This window comes from Taudactylus pleione, unplaced genomic scaffold (assembly GCF_031769625.1).
Source record: "Taudactylus pleione unplaced genomic scaffold, aTauple2 ptg000270l, whole genome shotgun sequence".
NCBI classification, from domain to species: domain Eukaryota; kingdom Metazoa; phylum Chordata; class Amphibia; order Anura; family Myobatrachidae; genus Taudactylus; species Taudactylus pleione.
Window position 1 is genome coordinate 937,478 of NW_028284672.1, and position 17,039 is coordinate 954,516.

The 17,039-nt window shown below is 45.5% G+C and overlaps 1 protein-coding gene across 2 annotated transcripts; it reads left to right on the forward strand.

The window, feature by feature from the left end:
• The first annotated feature begins 4,132 nt into the window (after positions 1-4,132).
• LOC148513742 (uncharacterized) lies at positions 4,133-16,315 on the forward strand. Of its 2 annotated transcripts, none has more exons than XM_088481400.1 (4): positions 4,133-4,313; positions 4,591-4,698; positions 4,846-4,972; positions 14,786-16,315. In XM_088481400.1, exons 2-4 carry the CDS (start codon positions 4,650-4,652, stop codon positions 15,711-15,713), a joined length of 1,104 nt encoding a protein of 367 aa, XP_088337526.1. In that variant the 5' UTR covers positions 4,133-4,313; positions 4,591-4,649; the 3' UTR covers positions 15,714-16,315. The 2 variants fall into 2 exon arrangements, with proteins under 2 accessions (XP_088337526.1, XP_088337527.1); XM_088481401.1 differs by having other exon boundaries at positions 4,596-4,698.
• The last annotated feature ends 724 nt before the right edge of the window (positions 16,316-17,039 follow it).

The following is a 17,039-nucleotide window of genomic DNA, read 5'->3' on the forward strand; positions in this document are numbered from 1 at the left end:
CTCAAACCAACCACAATATGAGTCTACTAGAATGAGGTGTTCCTTCTTCACCAATCAAAGATGTCCATGCCACAACAGACAAAGATAGATCAGTGACCGAGCCCACCCGAATTCAGGGGATCCGGGGCGATCCGAGCGCAGCTCAGATTTTTTTTGCCTGCCCCGGATCCCTGACCCGAGGCAAAACCTTTGCGATCCCTCTGTCGAGTCGCAAGGTTTTGTTTTGAGCGGGCTTAACGCTGATTGGCTGAGAGAGCCGTCTGTGACGGCTCTCAGCCAATCAGCGTTTAGCCCATTGAAAACAGAACAAAAGAGGAAAAGAAGGTTGTGCCCGCCTTCCCCTGCCACCTGACACCGCCGGCACCCCCTGCTGCCGACACCCCCATTGGCAGCATCCCCCACTGCCGACACCACCGCTGCTGACACTCCTGCACTGCTGCCCAATGTACTGAGGACAACGTCAGCGATCCCCACACTGCCGACACTGCCAACACTCCCACACTGAGGACACCACCAGCACCCCTGCACTGCTGACACAGTCAGCAAACCTGTGCTGAGGACACCGCTGGCACCCCCACTCTGCCGTCACCTCCGGCACCCTGCATTGAGAACACCCCTGCACTGCTGACACAGCCAGCAAACCTGCAATGAGGACACCGCTGGCACCCCTGCACTGCCAACACAGCCAGCAAACCTGCACTAAAGACACCGCTGGCACCCCCGCACTGCCGACACAGCCAGCAAACATGCACTAAAGACACAGCTGGCACCCCCGCACTGCCGACACAGCCAGTAAACCTGCACTAAAGACACCGCTGGCACCCCCGCACTGCCGACACCACTGGTACCCTTCACTAAGGACACTGCCAGCACTGCAGCACTGCCATTCCATGTACTGAGGACACCGTCAGCAACTCCGCTCTACCGACACTGCTGTCGCAGTAAGTGCACTATTGGTGTATCCAACCCACACTGTATAACACACTGTATCCATGTTGGAAATTAGAAACTGAACTGCCACATATTAGTGCAGACCACTGTGTCACTTAGCTTAGTCAGCCAGCTAGCTGGATGCAACCTTTTGGCCATAACTAGATGAAGCAAATAATATTGTGAGGTGGTCAAAATTGATTGGAAATTACTGGAAATGCAGTAAATGTTATTGAGGTTAATTATACTGTAGGAACAAAAATAGGCCCATTTTATGTGATTTTAGCTGTTTTTATGATTTTTTATGAAAAAATCCAGATCCAAAACCAAAACACGAAAACAAAACACGGAGGTGAGGTTTTGGCAAAATCAATCCAGATCCAAAACCAGGGTGGTCCAGGTCCAAAACAAATACCAAAACACGGTGGTCGGCGCACATCTCTAATTTCAACAGAGCTCTGGACATTACGTTGCACTTAGCGCCCGTTTAAATTTTCATTTTGATGCTATTATGGATTTTCCTGTCAGTCAGGATGGAGAAGATCTCATTATTCTCAATTCTCATATTCACACAGTGAAAGTCTTGGACGGAGGAGGTGGCTGATGTGGACTCAATTTCATTAATTCTGTGCAGGGGACTAATTAGACGAGGAGAGTGGGACTGTCTGTCATCCTGTTTGGGCTTTGACCTGCAACATCTTGCAAATTGATTGAATCTGCAACAAGTATTATAGCACTTGTTCTGTGTGGGACATTTGGATCACTCAGGATAATGGCGGCCAGCACAGTTCACAAAAGGTCGCTGTGGCTGTGCTTGATGTTGGATGTCACATACATTGGTTTCTTTTTTTAAATACCTTATTCTGGATGCATTCAGCAGGGTCCTGCAGCTCTGTATCAAATGCATGTATGCCCATAATCACATTCTTTACAGACAGACAGACTTTATTGAATTCTGCAATCAGTACCTAAGGATGCTCTCTGTCCTCCACCTCACCAAACACATAAGTGTCAGCCTTATCCACCACCTCAGCAGAAGCCAGGTTCAAATGGGTGTATGCCTGTACCTTCTTAGACTTGGCAATCCTGCATAGCAGTATAAGCACCACTCACACCAAAAGTCTGAGATGTGCTCGTTGCAGACCAGAGTATTGATCCGGCGGAGACCCTGCACCATCACTGACACTCTTCTGACACTATGTAGACCAGTGGTCGCCAACCTTAATTCGGATGTGAGCTACTCGAGAAATCTTAAATCTCCTGAAGAGCTACTGACATTTTTGAAAAAAAAAATCTGGCTAATAACCTAAAAATGAAAGATCATTTAATGAAAATGAAAAAAATGTTTAATAGAAAACAACAATTATTGGCTCCAAGTAGAGGAGCAAAAGATATAGGCATGGCTGCTGTGTGAATTTTCGGCAGGGCTGGGCAGGAGTCACTGGCCCCAAATGCAGTCGATTCCTGTGATGTCCAGATGGTGTCCGTCACGTATTGTGTCACCCTATGGTAATCACCTGATGCGCTTCCCTGTCGCTCCACTCACGGCTTTGTCAGAGGTCACTTCCTCCTAGTTGATTCAGCATTACTGCAGCTAGAAGAGCTACCCAAATTACGGCCGCGAGCTACAGGTAGGAGACCACTGATGTAGACTGTGCTGGATACAAAGATGCAGAAAACATGTCTTTACTCTATGTATACTGACAGTGGATTGACATACAAATGGCAGCCATGTAACAGTGATGTAAAGCTGCTAAGTGCAATAACTTTATACAGCATAGCATACTGGCTCTGGGCACCTTGGTTACATGCCACAACTCTGCTGAAAATCAGGTGCCATTTGTGATCTGATAAGGGCACAGAAACTGGCATATTCTCCTTAATGCTAGTGGGTAAGTGGCTCAGTACCTTTATTGTCAGAGCTACAGCACAGTATACAGCAGTACACAATACAACGTTTTAAAAGTTAAAATCAAAGAATGTCACACATCATTTTTTTACAAAGGAAATCTAATTGTGCTGTTTTTGTGTAGCTAATCTGCTACCGACTCCTACAAAAAGAGCCGCCCCCCCCCCCCCCCCCGCAAAGACAATATTATGGAGTTCAGTAGTGTCGGCGCTGAATGCTACAACAGGGGTCTGCAATAATAAATAACACCTTGCTGATATGAATATAATGAATAGTGAATGAGTAGACACTATTATTAATAAAAGGAGCTGTTACGCTGGTTTAAAGAAAATAATAAAAAGTGCATTTATTACCTAACATCTATGATCCAGGGTGACATTCCTATAGAGACAACATTTTCCAACATAATATGAATTAATAGTAGTGTCTACTCATTCACTATTCAGACACCTGTTGTAGCATTCAGCGCAGGACTCATACACACCCTAATATTGTCACATGATTTTGCCTACAGTAGGTGGAGATTCATACATTACATATTTATTTGGTTATTCAATATTTTTAATGCAAATCAAATTTAACTAACATTAACCTATAAATTCAAAAGGAAAGTGTATTGTTGAGATGGTCATAACCTGCGACATGCCGGCAAAAGCGCGATTCCGGCGAGACAGTCCGTATTTTTAAAGCGGCAATCATTCAAAAAGGCAAAGCCAACTTACTGGGATTGAGCGTGTTATTACATAAGGCCCATGGGAGCTTCCTGGGCATGCAAAATCCTGGTGCACATCGAATCAATACCATTCGATGTCAGCAAACATCGGAATGCCGCCATCGAATGGTAAAATCACGACCATCACAAATAAAACATTGATGGTCAGCAAACATCGACCATCAATGTCCATTCCTAGTTATGAACTCATTAGGGTTTTTTCTGTGCAGCAAATGACCTTGTGGCATGGCTTCCCTCCAGCAGTTACAGTATTTGCAGAATGGTATGATATATATAGTGTATTAACTTAATCATGACCTAGTACCTAGTAAGCACTTTCCTAAGGTCAACATCTGCAATTCAGTACAGATAAAATGGCACTGCATGTGATTCATGGTGATTTGGCCTGCATTGTACCCTGTAAGTCTGTTATTTTGTGATTCCCAGATATGACCGATAATAACCTGAGACCACATGCATTCATGGTGGTACTCACTTGTTATTTCACTGGCAGCTGCTGTCTTTGAATAAAAACAAAAGACTCAGTAGTATTGTGTATTGTGCATTCTGACTCAGTGACCAGATCTGATCACACTTCCAGCATCACCATGAAATCCGGGACACGTCAGGAATACCACGTTGTAAAACAAATCTAAAGTTCAGAAAGCTGCCTTGGGTCACAGACAGGGAACGGAGATGGTGTAATATAAAGGCAGCCTACAGCATCAGCATCATCCTCACACTCAGGCACCGAGGGTCCAGGTAAGTAGTGCTCCTATCCAGTCTTCCTATGGGAGTAGACATGCACAGCATAATAGAACATGAGGTTTCTTTTTAAAAATAAGATGGATTCTCACATATGTTATAATATCATAGGGCATTATATATACATTAGTTTTTTAAGGCGTTATACATACATTAGCTACACAACGACGAACTCAAAGGCATTATTTTATATTTAATTTGTACTGTTTGGAGTCATTATTAAGTCTTACCATGGCATGAACCTAAACTTCTAATGTTTTTCTACATTTCTTAGTGCAGATTTACATTGCTGGGGATCTTTTCGTTTTATCTTGACCCATTCACTCACCCAACATGTTGGTGAAAGCAGCAGTGTTTGCACTGGTTGTGTGCGCAGTCACAGGTCAGTACATGCATTGCCAGATGAGCATCTGTGAGTAAAGGAAAAATGGGACCCATAGTCCCTCACAGAGCAAGACACACTGAAGTGCATAGAAAGAACATATATTTGTATAATGGCTTCTAATATACTGTATTCTCCTTGTTTTAGGATCTCAGGTTGAAGTCAGCACTGATAAGGTGGTTGACGCTTTCTGGAATTACTTCAGTCAGCTGACCAGCGGCACTAAGGACACTGTGGAGCAGATTCAGCAATCTGACATCAGCAAGCAGCTAAAGTAAGTGTAGGTATAAAAAGTGGTGCAATCGACAAGGGTGGTGTTGCCAATAGCAACCAATCAGATGTGCGCATTCATTTTCTAAACTGCACAAAAAAATTGATTATTAATGTTATCGTTAGGACAGAGGCAGTTTAAGAGACGAGAGGCCCAGTGTGCAGGCTGTGTGCGGACCTCCTCCTCTCGTGCCACGTTCCCGGAGTCTTGTCTATTGAGTACGCACAAAACACGGGGAAAATGTCCCCACACCATTTACCCAGTTATTTTGTTTGTGCTACAATTATGGGTGCGTGGTGTGGGCCCCCCCTGGACACAGCGGCCCGTGTGCATCCCACACCCTGCACCCATTATAGAAACACCAATACATTAGGAGTAATATCCCATTTTTGTCCTTTACAACAGTTTTTCATTATTATATATTACATGCTTGTGACATTTAGCTCCCTCCTTCCAGGAGGGAGTTGTCGGGCTTTCACAGGTGGGAGGCGTGTTGCTGTAAAAGGAGGCGTGACCCAGCAGGTGATGCATCATTGGGGCAGGGCATGGGGCCGTGACAGCATGATCATGTCATCATGGCCCCGCCCACTCTTTACAATGCCGATATTAATGGCATTGTGAAGCAGGGGGTGGGGCCACGATGACGCGATTCACCGCCCCCCGCTGCCAGGATTTATACTGTAACTGCGGGGAGAGTGGACAGGTCGCCGGGGGCCGGGAGGCTTGCCAGCCTTTCCGGGGGGCCGGGAGCGGCACCCGATTTTTGGGAGGCTCCCGGCCGAATCAGTAGGGTAGGCAAGTATGATGTATTATACATCTTCTGCAGGGTTAGTCATTTATTAAAAACAGTAGGTCTTCAATATAGTGAATTCATTATTTATACAGTGTTGGATGCTTACATGCTTTGCCGAGGGCATATTAGAAGTGCAAGTCGTGTATGGGCTTTGACCTATGGATATAAAGTTATTGTATGTTTGGAAAGCAGCTTATTCTTCCATGTACATTCATCATCATATACATTAGTTACATTGCATTTTCTACTATTGTTACGTTCGGGTGGGGGAAAGATTTTGCAATGCTCAAAATAAGATTGCCATATATACAGTTAGCATAATGGTATCACAGCTTATTGATACCAACAATTCACTGTTTCCTCAGAAGTATTTTAGGTCTTCAGGTGCCTGAGGCTGTTTTATTTGATGTGTATTCCAATGTACATATGCTGCATAGTACCACTATTATATTAGTGGTTATTATTTCTATTGGGTCATTTAAGTGCAGCGTATTTAATAGTGATTTCGTATATTGTGTTTTTTATTTTCTATTTTTTATTTTTCATCTATTGATCTTTGTATTTATATTTGTAATATTGTGATTAGGTCTATGTGACCAGCAATTCATATTGGTATATATAGTATAGGGGTGAGCGGGTTCGGATTTCTGAAATCCGAACCCCCCCGAGCCCCCCGATCCGAGTCCGATCCGAGTCAGGCTCGACTTTTCCCGCCTGACTCGGATCTGACATCGAGGCAAAACGTCATCATCCCGCCTTCCGAGTCTCGCGGGTTTTGGATCCTATATAAGGTACCCGCGTCGGCGCCATTTTCTCACTCGGCTGTGGACAGTGAAGAGGGAGGGTGGGAGTTAGTGCTGTGTAGTGTAGTGTAGTGTAGTGCTGCTGTTGTCCACTACTTCAAAGTCCATAGGGGCTGGCTGTGTTGTGCTGTGCTGCTGTTGTTAATAGGGGCTGTGTCCACTACTTCAAAGTCCATAGGGGCTGGCTGGACTGTGTTGTGCAGTCAGTTCCAAAGTCCTGTGCAGTGTCCCAGTCCTAAAGGGGTGCTGTAGTGTTGTCCAGGGGGTGCTCTGTCCATCAGGGGTGCTCCCCCCAAGTGCTAAAAAAATAATATATTTTCTGTGTTTGTGAATTGTGTGCGCAGTAGCCGCACGTGCATCAACAAAGTAGTGCCAAGCGTGCGCCTGTGTCATAAGTAAAGGGCCGGCTGGCTTGACCGTTAAGGGTGCTGTAACCCCCGAAAGTACACTCCAGTCCAAACCAAAAAAAAAATTATTTTCTGTGTTTGTGAATTGTGTGCGCAGTAGCCGCACGTGCATCAACAAAGTAGTGCCAAGCGTGCGCCTGTGTCATAAGTAAAGGGCCGGCTGGCTTGACCGTTAAGGGTGCTGTAACCCCCGAAAGTACACTCCAGTCCAAACCTAAAAAAAAATTATTTTCTGTGTTTGTGAATTGTGTGCGCAGTAGCCGCACGTGCATCAACAAAGTAGTGCCAAGCGTGCGCCTGTGTCATAAGTAAAGGGCCGGCTGGCTTGACCGTTAAAGGGTGCTGTAACCCCCGAAAGTACACTCCAGTCCAAACCAAAAAAAAATTATTTTCTGTGTTTGTGAATTGTGTGCGCAGTAGCCGCACGTGCATCAACAAAGTAGTGCCAAGCGTGCGCCTGTGTCATAAGTAAAGGGCCGGCTGGCTTGACCGTTAAGGGTGCTGTAACCCCCGAAAGTACACTCCAGTCCAAACCTAAAAAAAAATTATTTTCTGTGTTTGTGAATTGTGTGCGCAGTAGCCGCACGTGCATCAACAAAGTAGTGCCAAGAGTGCCCCTGTGTCATAAGTAAAGGGCCGGCTGGCTTGACCGTTAAAGGGTGCTGTAACCCCCGAAAGTACACTCCAGTCCAAACCAAAAAAAAATTATTTTCTGTGTTTGTGACTTGTGTGCGCAGTAGCCGCACGTGCATCAACAAAGTAGTGCCAAGCGTGCGCCTGTGTCATAAGTAAAGGGCCGGCTGGCTTGACCGTTAAAGGGTGCTGTAACCCCTGAAAGTACACTCCAGTCCAAACCAAAAAAAAATTATTTTCTGTGTTTGTGAATTGTGTGCGCAGTAGCCGCACGTGCATCAACAAAGTAGTGTCAAGCGTTCGCCTGTGTCATAAGTAAAGGGCCGGCTGGCTTGACCGTTAAGGGTGCTGTAACCCCCGAAAGTACACTCCAGTCCAAACCAAAAAAAAAATTATTTTCTGTGTTTGTGAATTGTGTGCGCAGTAGCCGCACGTGCATCAACAAAGTAGTGCCAAGCGTGCGCCTGTGTCATAAGTAAAGGGCCGGCTGGCTTGACCGTTAAGGGTGCTGTAACCCCCGAAAGTACACTCCAGTCCAAACCAAAAAAAAAATTATTTTCTGTGTTTGTGAATTGTGTGCGCAGTAGCCGCACGTGCATCAACAAAGTAGTGCCAAGCGTGCGCCTGTGTCATAAGTAAAGGGCCGGCTGGCTTGACCGTTAAGGGTGCTGTAACCCCCGAAAGTACACTCCAGTCCAAACCTAAAAAAAAATTATTTTCTGTGTTTGTGAATTGTGTGCGCAGTAGCCGCACGTGCATCAACAAAGTAGTGCCAAGCGTGCGCCTGTGTCATAAGTAAAGGGCCGGCTGGCTTGACCGTTAAAGGGTGCTGTAACCCCCGAAAGTACACTCCAGTCCAAACCAAAAAAAAATTATTTTCTGTGGTTGTGAATTGTGTGCGCAGTAGCCGCACGTGCATCAACAAAGTAGTGCCAAGCGTGCGCCTGTGTCATAAGTAAAGGGCCGGCTGGCTTGACCGTTAAGGGTGCTGTAACCCCCGAAAGTACACTCCAGTCCAAACCTAAAAAAAAATTATTTTCTGTGTTTGTGAATTGTGTGCGCAGTAGCCGCACGTGCATCAACAAAGTAGTGCCAAGAGTGCGCCTGTGTCATAAGTAAAGGGCCGGCTGGCTTGACCGTTAAAGGGTGCTGTAACCCCCGAAAGTACACTCCAGTCCAAACCAAAAAAAAATTATTTTCTGTGTTTGTGAATTGTGTGCGCAGTAGCCGCACGTGCATCAACAAAGTAGTGCCAAGCGTGCGCCTGTGTCATAAGTAAAGGGCCGGCTGGCTTGACCGTTAAAGGGTGCTGTAACCCCTGAAAGTACACTCCAGTCCAAACCAAAAAAAAATTATTTTCTGTGTTTGTGAATTGTGTGCGCAGTAGCCGCACGTGCATCAACAAAGTAGTGCCAAGCGTGCGCCTGTGTCATAAGTAAAGGGCCGGCTGGCTTGACCGTTAAGGGTGCTGTAACCCCCGAAAGTACACTCCAGTCCAAACCTAAAAAAAATTTATTTTCTGTGTTTGTGAATTGTGTGCGCAGTAGCCGCACGTGCATCAACAAAGTAGTGCCAAGAGTGCGCCTGTGTCATAAGTAAAGGGCCGGCTGGCTTGACCGTTAAAGGGTGCTGTAACCCCCGAAAGTACACTCCAGTCCAAACCAAAAAAAAATTATTTTCTGTGTTTGTGAATTGTGTGCGCAGTAGCCGCACGTGCATCAACAAAGTAGTGCCAAGCGTGCGCCTGTGTCATAAGTAAAGGGCCGGCTGGCTTGACCGTTAAAGGGTGCTGTAACCCCTGAAAGTACACTCCAGTCCAAACCAAAAAAAAATTATTTTCTGTGTTTGTGAATTGTGTGCGCAGTAGCCGCACGTGCATCAACAAAGTAGTGCCAAGCGTGCGCCTGTGTCATAAGTAAAGGGCCGGCTGGCTTGACCGTTAAGGGTGCTGTAACTCCCGAAAGTACACTCCAGTCCAAACCAAAAAAAAAATTATTTTCTGTGTTTGTGAATTGTGTGCGCAGTAGCCGCACGTGCATCAACAAAGTAGTGCCAAGCGTGCGCCTGTGTCATAAGTAAAGGGCCGGCTGGCTTGACCGTTAAGGGTGCTGTAACCCCCGAAAGTACACTCCAGTCCAAACCAAAAAAAAAATTATTTTCTGTGTTTGTGAATTGTGTGCGCAGTAGCCGCACGTGCATCAACAAAGTAGTGCCAAGCGTGCGCCTGTGTCATAAGTAAAGGGCCGGCTGGCTTGACCGTTAAGGGTGCTGTAACCCCCGAAAGTACACTCCAGTCCAAACCTAAAAAAAAAATATTTTCTGTGTTTGTGAATTGTGTGCGCAGTAGCCGCACGTGCATCAACAAAGTAGTGCCAAGCGTGCGCCTGTGTCATAAGTAAAGGGCCGGCTGGCTTGACCGTTAAAGGGTGCTGTAACCCCCGAAAGTACACTCCAGTCCAAACCAAAAAAAAATTATTTTCTGTGTTTGTGAATTGTGTGCGCAGTAGCCGCACGTGCATCAACAAAGTAGTGCCAAGCGTGCGCCTGTGTCATAAGTAAAGGGCCGGCTGGCTTGACCGTTAAAGGGTGCTGTAACCCCCAAAGTACACTCCAGTCCAAACCAAAAAAAAATTATTTTCTGTGTTTGTGAATTGTGTGCGCAGTAGCCGCACGTGCATCAACAAAGTAGTGCCAAGAGTGCGCCTGTGTCATAAGTAAAGGGCCGGCTGGCTTGACCGTTAAAGGGTGCTGTAACCCACAAAGTACACTCCAGTCCGAACCAAAAAAAAATTTATTTTCTGTGTTTAGCCGCACGTATATATCAAATCGATATAACATAAATGGAGGACCAAACTTTCTCCGATAAAAATAAAATAGAGAAAGATCAAGAACCACTTCCTCCTAGTGCTGAAGCTGCTGCCACTAGTCATGACATAGACGATAACATGCCATCAACGTCGTCTGCCAAGGCCGATGCCCAATGTCATAGTAGAGGGCACATACAATCCCAAATGGCAAAGTTCAGGAAAATGACCTTGAAAAAGACATTTAAATCAGCTGAAGAGAAACGTAAACTTGCCAATATGCCATTTATGACACGGAGTGGCAAGGAACGGCTAAGGTCGATCCCTAGTATGTTCATGACTAGTGGTTCAGCTTCACATGACGATGGAAGCACTCCTCCCACTAAAAAAATCAAAAGAGTTAAGCTGGCAAAAGCACAGCGAAGAACTGTGCTTTCTAAGAAGATATCACAAATCCCCAAAGAGAGTCCAAGTGTGGTGGTGGTTGCGATGCCTGACCTTCCCAGCACTGGACGGGAAGAGGTGGCTCTTTCCACCATTTGCACGCCCCCTGCAAGTGCTGAAAGGAGCACCCACAGTCCACTTGCTGATATGCAAATTGAAGATGTCACTGTTGAAGTACAACAGGATGAGGATACTGGTGTAGCTGGCGCTGAGGAGGAAGTTGGCGAGGAGGATTCTGATGGTGATGTGGTTTGTTTAAATCAGGCTCCAGGGGAGACAGTTGTTGTCCGTGGGATGAAAAAGCCCATCACGGTCATGCCTGGGCAGAAGACCAAACATTCCACCTCTTTGGTCTGGCAATATTTCTATCCAAATCCGGACAACAACTGTCTTGCCATATGTACCATATGTAAAGGTGAAATAAGTAGGGGTAGGGACGTCAACCACCTAGGAACATCCTCCCTTATACGGCACCTGCAGCGCGTTCATAAAAAGTTACTGTCAAGTTCAGAAACTTTGGCTCAGACCGTAAGCAGTCCAGGGACACCTAAATCCCGTTGTCCTGTTGTATCCAAGCGCCTGCAAACCACACCGTCAACTCCCTCCTCGTCAATTTCCTCCTTAGTCAGGATCGGAAGTAGTCCTGCAGGCCATATCACTGGCATGACTGACTCTCCTATCCGGGATTCCTCCGGAGGATCCTGCATTGCTACGCCTACTGCTGCCGCTGCTGCTGTTGCTGCTGCTGCTGGGAGTCGTTCATCATCCCAGAGAGGAAGTAGGAACACCACTACTTTTACTAAACAATTGACCCTCCAACAGTCCTTAGCGAGGAGGATGAAGTACGACAGCAGTCATCCTGAAGCAAAACGTATAACTGAGGCCTTGACTGCTATGTTGGTGTTAGACGTGCGTCCGGTATCCGCCATTAGTGCAGTGGGATTTAGACAATTGATGGAGGTAGTGTGTCCCCGGTTCCAAATCCCGTCTAGATTCCACTTCACTAGGCAGGCGATACCGAGACTGTACAGAAACGTCAGAAAAAGTGTCCTCAGTGTCCTGAAAAATGCCGTTGTACACAATGTCCACTTAACCACGGACATGTGGACAAGTGGAACAGGGCAGACTAAGGACTATATGACTGTGACAGCCCACTGGGTAGATGTATCACCTTACGCAGCAACAGCAGCAGCGTCACCAGTAGCAGCATCTCAGAAACGCCAGCTCGTTACAAGGCAGGCTACGCTGTGTATCACCGGTTTCAGTAAGAGGCACACCGCCGACAACCTCTTAGAGAAACTGAGGGAAATCATCGCCCAGTGGCTTACCCCACTTAGACTCTCCTGGGGATTTGTGATATCTGACAACGCCACCAATATTGTGCGGGCATTACATCTGGGCAAATTCCAGCACGTCCCATGTTTTGCTCACACAATAAACTTGGTGGTGCAGAATTTTCTGAAAAGCGACAGGGGCGTGCAGGAGACGCTTTGGGTGGCCCGAAAAATTTCTGGCCACTTTCGCCATTCAGCGACTGCGTGCCGAAGACTGGAGCGCCAGCAAACACTCTTGAACCTGCCCCGCCATCACCTGAAGCAAGAGGTTGTGACGCGGTGGAACTCAACCCTCTATATGCTTCAGAGGATGGAGGAGCAGCTAAAGGCCATACAAGCCTATACATCCACCTATGACATAGGCAAAGGAGGGGGTATGCACCTGACTCAAGCGCAGTGGAGAATGATTTCCGTGTTGTGCAAGGTTCTTCAGCCCTTCGAACTTGCCACACGTGAAGTCAGTTCAGACACTGCCAGCTTGAGTCAGGTCATTCCCCTCATCAGGCTTTTGCAGAAGCAGCTGGAGAAAGTGAAGGAGGAGCTAAGACGGAGCGATTCCGCTCGGCATGTGGGACTTGTGGATGAAGCCCTTCATTCGCTTTGCCAGGATTCCAGGGTGGTCAATCTGTTGAAATCAGACCACTACATTTTGGCCACCGTGCTCGATCCTAGGTTTAAAGCCTATGTGGTGTCTCTCTTTCCGGCCGACACAAGCCTGCAGAGGTGCAAAGACCTGCTGGTGAACACACTGTCAGCTGAAGCGGAACGTGACACGTCAACGGCTCCTTCTTCATTTTCTCCCGCAACTGGGGCTGCCAGGAAAAAACTTAGGTATCCTAAGCAACCCGCTGGCGGTGATGCAGGGCAGGCAGGACCAAGTTTGGACATCTGGTCCGGACTGAAGGACCTGGCAACAATTTCTGACATGTCTACTGTCACTGCATATGATACTGTCACCATTGACAGAATGGTGGAGGATTACATCGGTGACAGCATCCAAGTAGGCATGTCAGACAGTCCATACCTGTACTGGCAGGAAAAAGAGGCAATTTGGAGGCCCCTGTACAAACTGGCTCTATTTTACCTGAGTTGCCCCCCCTCCAGTGTGTACTCCGAAAGAGTGTTTAGTGCAGCCGGGAACCTTGTCAGCGAAAGGCGTAGGAGGTTGCTTCCACAGAATGTGGAGAAGATGATGTTCATCAAAATGAATTATCAGCTCTTCCAGGGAGACCAGCCTCCAGAAGGTACAGAGGGACCTGTGGTGGTGGATTCAAGTGGGGACGAGTTAATACTTTGTGAGGATGAGGATGTACACACTGAAGAGGGTGAGGAATCGGTGGATGAGGAGGATGAGGATGACATCTTGCCTCCGTAGAGCCAGTTTGTGCAGGGACACATTAATTGCCAGCTTGTTTTGTGGGGGCCCAAACGAACCAATCATTTCAGCCACAGTTGTGTGGCAGACCCTGGCGCTGAAATGATTGATTTGTTAAAGTGTGCATGTCCTGTTTATACAACATAAGGGTGGGTGGGAGGGCCCAAGGACAATTCCATCTTGCACCTCTTTTTTTCTTTGCATTATGTACAGTTTGGGGCCTAGTTTTTCTAACTGCCATCCTGCCTGCCACTGCAGTGTCACTCCTAGATGGGTCACGTGTTTGTGCCGCCCACTCGTGTCGCTTAGCATAGTCATCCAGCTACCTCGGTGCAACCTTTTGGACATAAAAACACTATTGTGAGGTGTGAGGTGTTCAGAATAGACTGGAAATGAGTGGAAATTAAGGTTATTGAGGTTAATAATAGCATAGGAGCAGAAAAACCTACAAATTCTGTGATTTTAGCTGTTTTTATGCTTTTTTTCAAAAAAATACAGATCCAAAACACAAAACCCAGAACCCAAAACACGGAAGGGTGGTTTTGGCAAAACCAATCCAGATCCAAAACACGAAGAAAGATCCAGATCCAAAACCAAAACACAAAACACGAAAAGTGGCCGATGCACACCCCTAATATAGTATAGTGAATTGTTGGTATCAATAAACTGTGATACTGTTAATGGTCAGCGCTCTTTCTTCTTTGTGGTATCTGTTATAACCACACTTGATAAGGCCAAGCTCCTTATCCGTTAGTAGCTGCTACCATTACAGTAATCGCATGTTATGATTCAAGTGGGATTTTATTCATATTAATTATTTGTGTTTAACCGTTTATTTTGTTAGTCACATTAGCGCCTTTGTGAGGATTTTCCTCAGTGTGTGTTTTGAGTTAGCATAATGGTAATATTACAGATTGCCTTGAAAGAAAATCTACAGATGGGAAAAGTAACTTTCATGATCTCATACTCTTACAGCTGTCCACTGGGTATACATTATAGCATGGGTCTTCAACCTTGTCCCTCCAGCTGCTATGAAACTACAGATCCCAGGATGCCCTGCCACAGTTTTAGCATGCTGTTATATCAAAACGGTGGCAAGGCATGCTGGGTTGTGTAGTTCCACAGCAGCTGGAGGGCCAAGGTTGAAGACCCATGCATTATAGCATGAGCACTAACCTTGATCCTGTTACATGTAGTTACTTATTCTCAATCTTCCTCCACAGTGCTCTAATTGAGGAAAACCTGAAGAGCATAAACCTTTATACTGGAGAACTACAGCAACAGTTGGATCCCTTTGCTCAGCAGATTCAAAAGCAACTGACGCAGGACTCAGACAAGCTGAGAGAACAGATCAGGAAGGAGCTGGAGCAGTTGAGGTTCAAACTGTCGCCATACGCAGATGATGTGCACAAGCAGCTGAGCAGGAATGTACAGGAGCTTCAGATCAAAGTGGCTCCATATGCAGAGGAGCTTCGCACCCAACTGGACAAAAACATCCAGGAGATCACCAAGCAACTAAAGTCTGTAACTAAGGACCTTGAAGCCAACATCCGAGAGAATGCAGACAACATACAGGTGTCACTGGTCCCGTACTATCAACAACTGGACGTCACAATAGACAAGAATGTGGAGCAACTGAGGAAGCAGCTAAAACCCATCACTGATAAAGTGAAAGATAACATAGATCAACAAATGCAAGAACTCCATAAGAGCCTGACCCCCTATGCTGAGGAAATGCAGGATGCTCTGCGCAAACAGATGAAGAACATGGACATGCAGATGAGAAAGAAGGTAGACCAGATGGAAAGCCAAATCCTGGACTTCACAGTACAACTTAAAACTCAACTCTACCCCTATGCAGACCAGCTAAGAGACAAGCTCAATGTGGATATGACAGATGCCAGAGAGACACTGGAGCCCTACCTTGCCAAGATGAACCAGCAGATGGAGCAGAAGATTGCAGAGTTTAGAGACACAATTATCCCCTATGCAGATGGCCTGAACAAGGCACTTGTGCAGAGATTAGAGGACATGAAGAAGGAGCTGGGACAGTATACTGTCAGCATGCAGGATCAGATGGATGTTTTGGAGCAAGATGTCCGAGACAAGATCCAAGATTTCATCAATAGGGGAATTTCCACTGAGAACTGAGCCTTCATCACTATGCCTTTGAGCAATGTCACCTAATACTACTCTGTAGGTATTTCAGCCATTTCACCTGAAGGAAGCCACTAATATCCCACCTATAGGTGCACTCTGACCATCTTTACTAACCTAATATGACTCTTACTTATAGCATAACATATAAAGGAAGCTTGTAATTGCATAAGACAAAATTTCATAATAATGTTGCGACTTGATTTTCGGTCTAAGGCATGACAAGTTGTATGCTTATCAGGTTCTTATAATGTCAAAAGTGTGATATAAAAAACTACAGTATACTCTTTAGATGCTATTGAACTACCTTATAGCTTTCAATATATGTAATAAATAATCATACTGGGTAAAGGATGTCGGGATTTCTTGTCTAACACAGCTGGAGGTCTGATTGACATTTAACAGAACTAAAAATAACAAAGGGCTGTACAATAAATTAGAGGGAACTCTAGTTATTTAGCTCTACAACTGCTTTTGTTATTGTATTGGTGCATTATTCAATAATGTCTGGTGTTCCTCTTTCAACCTCAACCCTGTTAGACCTGTGTGTGTACTGTTTGAATCCTATTAATAAAATGCAACTCAGCAATGCACAATGTCTCCTGGTTCCATTTACTGAATAGATTTCTGAAAATAATATTTAAAATTCTAATGTTTAGCTCATCCTTATAATCTCCGAAGCTCCTCTCATTCTGATGTAAGACTGTCTATTCCTGCTTACAGTGCTTTCATTATAGTTTCTCAATCTTTTGTTTTTATACATCTTTATATACATAACTGTTTACCAATAATCTTAATCAATAATGATTGCACATTTTTATTAACTACCCCTAATGTTCCTCAAGTAATCACTAATTACCTAATGCAGAGGTTCCCAAACGCGGTCCTCAAGGCTCCCCAACAGTGTAGGTTTTAGAGCTATCCATGGTTGAGCACAGGTGACTTAATTAGTACCACAGTCAATTTGATTTAATCACCTGTGCTCAACCATGGATATCTCTAAACCTGAACTGTTGGGGATCCTTGAGGACCATGTTTGGGAACCTCTGACCTAATGCCTTTATATGTCTCTACCAATTACTACATAATGTCTAACAAATATGGCATTTTATGAATATAGATTTAACTAATATAACAACTATTATTTTTAATGCCACTTACCTGGCTGAGGGACACATTAATGAGATGTGTACAGTATGTAGTTGGCTAAGGGTTAAAATGAAATGTTTGATTCAGGCATCATCATCAAAGGCCAAAATGTCATCATTGCTGAGCCGGGGACCTTGCAATGATGGTGTTTTGGCCCAGGAAGATGAGGCC